This window comes from Mirounga leonina, unplaced genomic scaffold, assembly GCF_011800145.1.
Source record: "Mirounga leonina isolate KUSES-001 unplaced genomic scaffold, KU_Mleo_1.0 Mir_53, whole genome shotgun sequence".
NCBI lineage: Eukaryota > Metazoa > Chordata > Mammalia > Carnivora > Phocidae > Mirounga > Mirounga leonina.
Window position 1 is genome coordinate 22499084 of NW_023270807.1, and position 8514 is coordinate 22507597.

Genomic DNA, 8514 nt, shown 5'->3' on the forward strand with positions numbered 1-8514 from the left:
CCCACTCCAGCAACCCTCAGTTTGTTTCCTGAGATTAAGAATTCCTCATATCATTGAGGTCATATGATACATGTCTTTCTCTGTTTGACTTATTTCACTCAGCATAATACCCTCCAGTTCCATCCACGTCGTTGCAAATGGCAAGATCTCATTCCTTTTGATGGCTGCATATTCCACTGTATATATATACCACATCTTCTTTATCCATTCATCTGTCGATGGACATCTTGGCTCTTTCCACAGTTTGGCTATTGTGGACATTGCTGCTATAAACACTTTTTCATCTGTCTGTTGGCCATTTGGATGTCTTCTTTGGAAAAATGTCTGTTCATGTCTTCTGCCCATTTCTTGATTGGATTCTTCGTTCTTTGGGTGTTGAGTTTGATGAGTTCTTTATAGATTTTGGATACTAGCCCTTTATCTGATATGTCATTTGCAAATATCTTCTCCCATTCTGTCGGTTGTCTTTTGGTTTTGTTGACTGTTTCCTTTGCTTTGCAAAAGCTTTTTATCTTGATGAAGTCCCAATAGTTCATTTTTGCCCTTGCTTCCCTTGCCTTTGGCAATGTTTCTAGGAAGAAGTTGCTTCGGCTGAGGTCGAAGAGGTTGCTGCCTGTGTTCTCCTTTAGGATTTTGATGGACTCCTGTCTCACATTGAGGTCTTTCAACCATTTGGAGTCTATTTTTGTGTGTGGTGTAAGGAAATGGTCCAGTTTCATTCCTCTGCATGTGGCTGTCCAATTTTCCCAACACCACTTGTTGAAGAGATTGTCTTTTTGCCATTGGACATTCTTTCCTGCTTTGTCAAAGATGAGTTGACCATAGAGCTGAGGGTCCATTTCTGGGCTCTCTATTCTGTTCCATTGATCTATGTGTCTGTGTTTGTGCCAGTACCATACTGTCCTGATGATGACAGCTTTGTAATAGAGCTGGAAGTCCGGAATTGTGATCCCGCCAGCTTTGCTTTTCTTTTTCAACATTCCTCTGGCTATTCGGGGTCTTTTCTGGTTCCAAACAAATTTTAGGATTTTTTGTTCCATTTCTTTGAAAAAAGTGGATGGTATTTTGATGGGGATTGCATTGAATGTGTAGATTGCTCTAGGTAGCATTGACATCTTCACAATATTTGTTCTTCAAATCCATGAGCATGGAACATTTTTCCATTTCTTTGTGTCTTCCTCAATTTCTTTCATGAGTATTATATAGTTTTCTGAGTATAGATCCTTTGCCTCTTTGGTTAGATTTATGCCTAGCTATCTTATGGTTTTGGGTGCAATTGTAAACGGGATCGACTCCTTAACTTCTCTTTCTTCTGTCTTGTTGTTGGTGTATAGGAATGCCACTGACTTCTGTGCATTGATTTTATATCCTGCCACTTGACTGAATTCCTGTATGAGTTCTAGCAGTTTTGGGGTGGAGTCTTTGGGGTTTTCCACATAAAGTATCATATCATCTGCAAAGAGTGAGAGTTTGACTTCTTCTTTGTTGATTTGGGTGCCTTTGATTTCTTTTTGTTGTCTGATTGCTGTGGCTAGGATTTCTAATACTATGTTGAATAGCAGTGGTGATAGTGGACATCCCTGCCACGTTCCTGACCTTAGGGGGAAAGCTTTCAGTTTTTCCCCATTGAGAATGATATTCGCTCTAGGTTTTTCATAGATGGCTTTTATGATATTGAGGTATGTACCCTCTATCCCTATACTCTGAAGAGTTTTGATCAAGAAAGGATGCTGTACTTTGTCAAATGCTTTTTCTGCATCTATTGAGAGGATCATATGATTCTTGTTCTTTCTTTTGTTAATGTATTCTATCACGTTGATTGATTTGTGGATGTTGAACCAACCTTGCAGCCCAGGGATAAATCCCACTTTGTCATGGTGAATAATCATTTTAATGTACTGTTGGATTCTATTGGCTAGTATTTTGGTGAGAATTTTTGCATCCATGTTCATCAGGGATATTGGTCTGTAATTCTCCTTTTTGATGGGATCTTTATCTGGTTTGGGGATCAGGGTAATGGTGGCCTCATAAAATGAGTTTGGAAGTTTTCCTTCCGTTTCTATTTTTTGGAACAGTTTCAGAAGAATAGGTATTAATTCTTCTTAAAATGTTTGGTAGAATTCCCCTGGGAAGCCATCTGGCCCTGGGTTTTCTATTTCTTCCTGGTTCAGTTTTGGTAGTTGATACATCTCTAGGAATGCAACCATTTCTTCCAGGTTATCTAATTTGCTGGCATAGAGTTGCTCATAATATGTTCTTATAATTGTTTGTATTTCTTTGGTGTTGGTTGTGATCTCTCCTCTTTCATTCATGATTTTGTTGATTTGGGTCATTTCTCTTCTCTTTTTTAAAAATCTGGCCAGGGGTTTATCAATCTTGTTAATTCTTTCAAAGAACCAGCTCCTAGTTTCGTTGATCTGTTCTACTGTTCTTTTAGTTTCTATTTCATTGATTTCTGCTCTGATCTTTATGATTTCTCTTCTCCTGCTGGGTTTAGGCTTTATTTGCTGTTCTTTCTCCAGCTCCTTTAGGTGTAGGGTTAGGTTGTGTACTTGAGACCTTTCTTGTTTCTTGAGAAAGGCTTGTATTGCTATATACTTTCCTCTTAGGACTGCCTTTGCTGCATCCCAAAGATTTTGAACAGTTGTGTTTTCATTTTCATTGGTTTCCATGTATTTTTTTAATTCTTCTTTAATTTCCTGGTTGACCCATTCATTCTTCAGTAGGATGCTCCTTAGCCTCCATGTATTTGAGTTCTTTCCGACTTTCCTCTTGTGACTGAGTTCCAGTTTCAAAGCATTGTGGTCTGAAAATAGGCAGGGAATGATCCCAATCTTTTGGTACCGGTTGAGACCTGATTTATGACCTAGGATGTGATCTATTCTGGAGAATGTTCCATGGGCACTAGAGAAGAATGTGTATTCCGTTGCTTTGGGGTGGAATGTTCTGAATATGTCTGTGAAGTCCATTTGGTCCAGTGTGTCATTTAAAGTCTTTATTTCCTTGTTGATCTTTTGCTTAGACGATCTGTCCATTTCAGTGAGGGGGATGTTAAAGTCCCCCACTATTATTGTATTGTTGTCAATGTGTTTCTTTGCTTTTGTTATTAATTGCCTTATATAATTGGCTGCTCCCATGTTAGGGGCATAGATATTTACAATTGTTAGATCTTCTTGTTGGATAGATCCTTTAAGTAGGATATAGTGTCCTTCCTCATCTCTTATTACAGTCTTTGGTTTAAAATCTAATTTGTCTGATATAAGGATTGCCACCCCAGCTTTCTTTTGGTGTCCATTAGCATGGTAAATGGTTTTCCACCCCCTCACTTTCAATCTGGGGGTGTCTTTGGTTCTAAAATGAGTCTCTTGCAGACAGCATATCGATGGATCTTGTTTTTTAATCCAGTCTGTTAGCCTGTGTCTTTTGATTGGGGCGTTTAGCCCATTTACATTCAGGGTAACTATTGAAAGATAGGAATTTAGTGCCATTGTATTGCCTGTAAGGTGACTGTTACCATATATTGTGTGTGTTCCTTTCTGGTCTATGTTGCTTTTAGGGTCTCTCTTTGCTTAGAGGACCCCTTTCAAGATTTCCTGTAGGGCTGGTTTTGTGTTTGCAAATTCCTTTAGTTTTTGTTTGTCCTGGAAGCTTTTTATCTCTCCTTCAATTTTCAATGACAGCCTAGCTGGATAGAGTATTCTTGGCTGCATATTTTTCTCATTTAGTGCTCTGAATATATCCTGCCAGTCCTTTCTGGCCTGCCAGGTCTCTGTGGACAGGTCTGTTGCCAATCTAATGTTTCTACCATTGTAGGTTACATATCTCTTCTCCCGAGCTGCTTTCAGGATTTTCTCTTTGTCTCTGAGACTCGTAAGTTTTACTATTAGATGTCAGGGTGTTGACCTATTTTTATTGATTTTGAGAGGGGTTCTCTGTGCTTCCTGGATTTTCATGCCTGTTTCCTTCCCCAAATTAGGGAAGTTCTCTGCTATAATTTGCTCCATTATACCTTCTGCCCCCCTCTCTCTTTCTTCTTCTTCTGGGATCCCAATTATTCTAATGTTGTTTCATCTTATGGTATCGCTTATCTCTCGAATTCTGCCCTCGTGATCCAGTAGTTGTTTATCTCTCTTTTTCTGAGCTTCTTTATTTTCCATCATTTCATCTTCTATATTACTGATTCTCTCTTCTGCCTCATTTATTCTAGCAGTTAGCGCCCCCATTTTTTATTGCACCTCATTAATAGCCTTTTTGATTTCTACTTGGTTGGATTTTAGCTCTTTTACTTCTCCAGAAAGGGTTTCTCTAATAACTTCCATATTTTTTTCAAGCCCAGCTAGTATCTTTAAAGTGATGATTCTGAACTCTAGATCTGACATCGTACTAATGTCCGTATTGAGTAGGTACCTGGCAGTTGGTACTAGCTCTTGTTCTTTTTGTTGAGGTGATTTTTTCCGTCTTGTCATTTTGTACAGAGGAGAATAGATTAATGAGAGAACAAAATGCTAGCAGAGTAACCACGTCCCCAGAAAATATACTCTAAACAAATCAGAAAAGACCTGAAGCAGTGGGATAAGAAAGGGAAAGAGAGAAAAAAGAAAAAGAAAAAAAAAAAGATAAAGATAAAAACAAAAACAAACGAAACAACAACAAAAGGAAAACCAGAATGTGATCAAATATGATCTATATGGTATATAGATCAGTGCCACACACTAGATTTGGGGTGTATTTTGGTCTTTTAGAAGAAAGTGCCTCCCAAAATTTTAAAGAAAGAAAAACTTATATATGTACAAAAATAAGGGTTGATTGATATGATGAAGGGATGGAATATGACTGTAAAAATGGAAATTATAAAAAATGTTATAAAAGGAATTGATAAGAAGTTGTTTGAAAAAAGAAAGAAGAGGATTTAAAAAGAGAAAAAAAAAGGGAGAGGATGTGATCAGGCAGGGGAATAGAAAGCACCATATACTAGAGATTTAGGGTATATTTTAATCTGTTAGAAGAAACTATCTCAAAATTTTAAAGAGAGAACAACTTATATATATAAGCCAAAAATATGGGTAACTACTATGAAGGGATAGAATATGACTCTAAAAATGAAAAATAAAAATGTTTTTTTTTTAAAAAGGGATTGATAAGATGTTGGTTGAAAAGGGGAAAAAGAAAAATTCAAAAAGAAATAAAAAGACAAAAAGACAGTTAAAAAAAATTAACTTTAAAAGACTAAGGAATCATGGTAAAAAAGCCGTGAATTCTATGTGCAGTAGTCCCTTAGCGCTGGAGTTCTGCCGTTCTCATTGATCGGTAAACTTGGTCTTGGCTGGCTGTTCTCGCTGATCTTCTGGGGAGGGGCCTGTTGCCATGGTTTCCAATTGTCTCTGCCGGAGGCGGAATCGCCCCGCCCTTGCCTAGTCCGGGCTAAGTAATCTGCTCGGGTTTGCTCTCCGGGGCTTTTGTTCCCTGCCAGCTTTCCATACAGCTTTGGAGGCGGAGAGTGAAAATGGCGGCCTCCCAATCTCCGCCCCCAAGCCGAGAACTCGGGGCCCCGCTCCTCAGTGAGCCCCCAGAGAAAAGCCATCAGTCACTCCTGTCTCCCCGGTCTCCGGCCGCACTCTGTGCTCACCCGGCCTGCGACCGCGCGCCTCTATCTCTGGCACCCGACCCCGGGTGGAGTCTCCAGACCCAGCAGATCCCTGCGGTGCACTCCCGTGCAGCTCCTCCCGGGGGAGGAAGGTGAGTCTCCCCGGATCTGCCGCTTGTTGGGTCCCTGCTGGAGGAGCAGGGGCCCGACTGTGCCGCGGATCCCGGTTTATGGCCACCCCGAGCTGAGAGCCTGCGCCTGGGCTCCGCCTCTGCAGCCGGCTTCCCTGCTCCGATACCTGGGAGCTCTGGCACACTCAGGCACCCCCGGTCTTTCTGTGACCTCGAGGGTCCTGAGACCCCACTGTCCCGGAGGGTTCCACCCCCCACTTAGCCACCGGAGTGACGTCCCTCAGCGGAGCAGACTTTTAAAAGTTCCGATTGTGTGCTCCGCGGCTCTATCACTTGCCAGAAGCGGCCGACGGAGGCCCCTCCCCCGCCGTCTATCCTCCCGAATATCGCCGCGGATTCACTTCTCCGCACGTCCTACCTTCCAGAAAGTGGTCGCTTTTCTGTTCAGAGTTGTTGCTCTTCTTTTCTTCGATCTCCTGTTGAGTTTGTAGGTGTTCAGAATGGTTTGATCCCTATCCAGCTGAATTCCTGAGAGGAGACGAAATCCAGGTCTCCTACTCCTCCGCCATCTTGCTCCGCCCCCTCCCAGTTTCAATTATTATTTTGTATTTTTTTAGTTCAAGATTGAAAAATGTCAGATTGCCTGTTGTTTTTTTTTTTTTGAAAGATTTTATTTATTTATTTGACAGCGAGAGACACAGCAAGAGAGGGAACACGAGCAGGGGGAGTGGAAGAGGGAGAAGCAGGCTCCCCGCAGAGCAAGGAGCCCCATGTGGGGCTCGATCCCAGGACCCTGGGAACATGACCTGAGCCCAAGGCAGATGCTTAACAACTAAGCCACCCAGGCGCCCCAAGAATGTTGATTTTGTTTTCTGTTGTGTCTTAACTCAATTGGTAAAATATTTCTCCAGATACTACTTTCCTTTTCTTTTTCCAGTTTCAATTATTATTTTGTATTTTTTTAGTTCAAGATTGAAAAATGGCAGATTGCCCGTTGTAACAAGAGCAAGCCTCAGAAGTTTATTAATGATTTAATGCAAGTACTCTACACAAATGAGTACATGGCCACACACAGCCTGACGGGGGCGAAGTCCTCTACTTCGAGGGACAAAGCCGTAAAACCAGCTATGAATCAGAATGAAGTTCAAGAAATCATAGGTATAATATGATTGTATTACATTGTCACATGAATTTGAAATTATTTTACCATTCAAGGTTAAGTTATTCTTTCATGGTCTTTTTGTTGTTTATTTTTCTGTAAAAGAAAAATCTCAAGAGAGCCTAAACCTCTTATTAAATATGGTAAATTTTATAGAAAAAAATTACATTAAAGCAGTTACTAAAATAAAACTAAATTTTATTTCACTGAAATGTTGGAATTCATAAAATTCATAACTTCAGAAAAGTGCATTTCAAAATCCTTTCAAACAAAATTTTAGTAACAGTTTATATCTTATTTTCTCTTTCTTATCTTGGTTCTAGATCCCTTATCTTTTAATCTAGAAAAATAGGGGCTAATTTCCTACTTATGGAGTTTTTTAAATTTTTATTTTATTTTATTTAAATTCAATTAATTAACATATTATTAGTTTCAGAGGTAGAGTTCAGTGATTCATCATTTGTGTGTAACATGCAGTTCTCATTACATCACATGCCCTCCTTAATCCTACTTATGGTGTTTAGGTTAACGAATCTCCTCAACTATAATAATCTAGATATCAAATAATTTTTTGCAAACATCAAAAAATTTAGGGAATCACTGAATCTGAGCTCTCTGTATTTTAATATGCCATTTCTCATGGATGTTAGGGTTCCTTTTGCAAAATGGAGACAAAATTACATTGTGGATTGCTTAATGTTTTATCTCAGTTCATACCTTAAGATGCAAAGACCTCAAAAAGGGTTTTTGTGTGTTACTGTTGTTTTTTACAGGAGTCACAAAACAGTTATTTCCCAACACAGATGATGTTTCAATTAGGAGAATGATAGGGCAAAAGCTAAACAACTGTACCAAGAAGCCAAATTTAAGCAAAAATCTGAACTCTCAGGACATTAAGTAGATCCTTTCGGTAAGTCCTCTCAATCCTCACAATCCTTTCTGTGTGGCAAGAGGATGTAATACTTTTATCTGTGGAATAGCATTTTGTGAACATTCTATTAGAAAATGCCAGTGACCCAAGAAATGCTAATAGGTATTCGTGGGGGTGGAGGTGAGGATGGGGAAGAGGATTTAAATTTGGGAATGCTAAGTTCAAATAGATTTTCCTTTTCCAGAACTTCTCAGAGTATTTTATATTCTTTAATATGCCCAAGTGCACCGAAATCTCTAAGAAGGTTATAGAGTATGTAATGTTTTTCGAATGTGTTTTACTGAGGAACTTTTTTTTTTCTTCACAGAATGTATGTTAACTTCTGGGTGGGAGTAGAAAGGAGCCAAAGCAGGGACACTTGATAATTTAGGAAGTGTTTCTCTAGAACAGGGGAGATACAGATCCTAGGGAAATCTCTGAGGTACATCAATGGGACTGAACTTACAATTCTAAACAGTCATTTGTTTTTGGCACCAACCGCTGGCTGGAAATACCAACCACTGGCGGGGTCCCCTCCGCCATTCTCCCTCCTGCTTCTCACTGTCTTTAAATCTTTAAATCAGTTGTTATAGTTTGAAATGGTTTTAAAAGGATTTTTATCCAAGATGTTTCTATTATACAAAGAAAAATAATTGCTTCTAGTGAGTTTTGAAGGAAATACACTTTATAGTCAGGCCCTGCCCTTTAAGTGGAATTTTATGCTTGCTTT

General features: G+C 39.6%; 1 protein-coding gene across 1 annotated transcript in view; it reads left to right on the forward strand.

The window, feature by feature from the left end:
* The window catches only part of BEND6 (BEN domain containing 6), a 35650-nt gene extending 27875 nt beyond the window's left edge, over nucleotides 1-7775 (forward strand). The window contains exons 4-5 of the mRNA XM_034991215.1: nucleotides 6681-6873; nucleotides 7648-7775. Of these exons, the coding sequence (XP_034847106.1) occupies nucleotides 6681-6873; nucleotides 7648-7775 (321 nt within the window). The remainder of the gene's footprint in view (nucleotides 1-6680; nucleotides 6874-7647) is intronic.
* The last annotated feature ends 739 nt before the right edge of the window (nucleotides 7776-8514 follow it).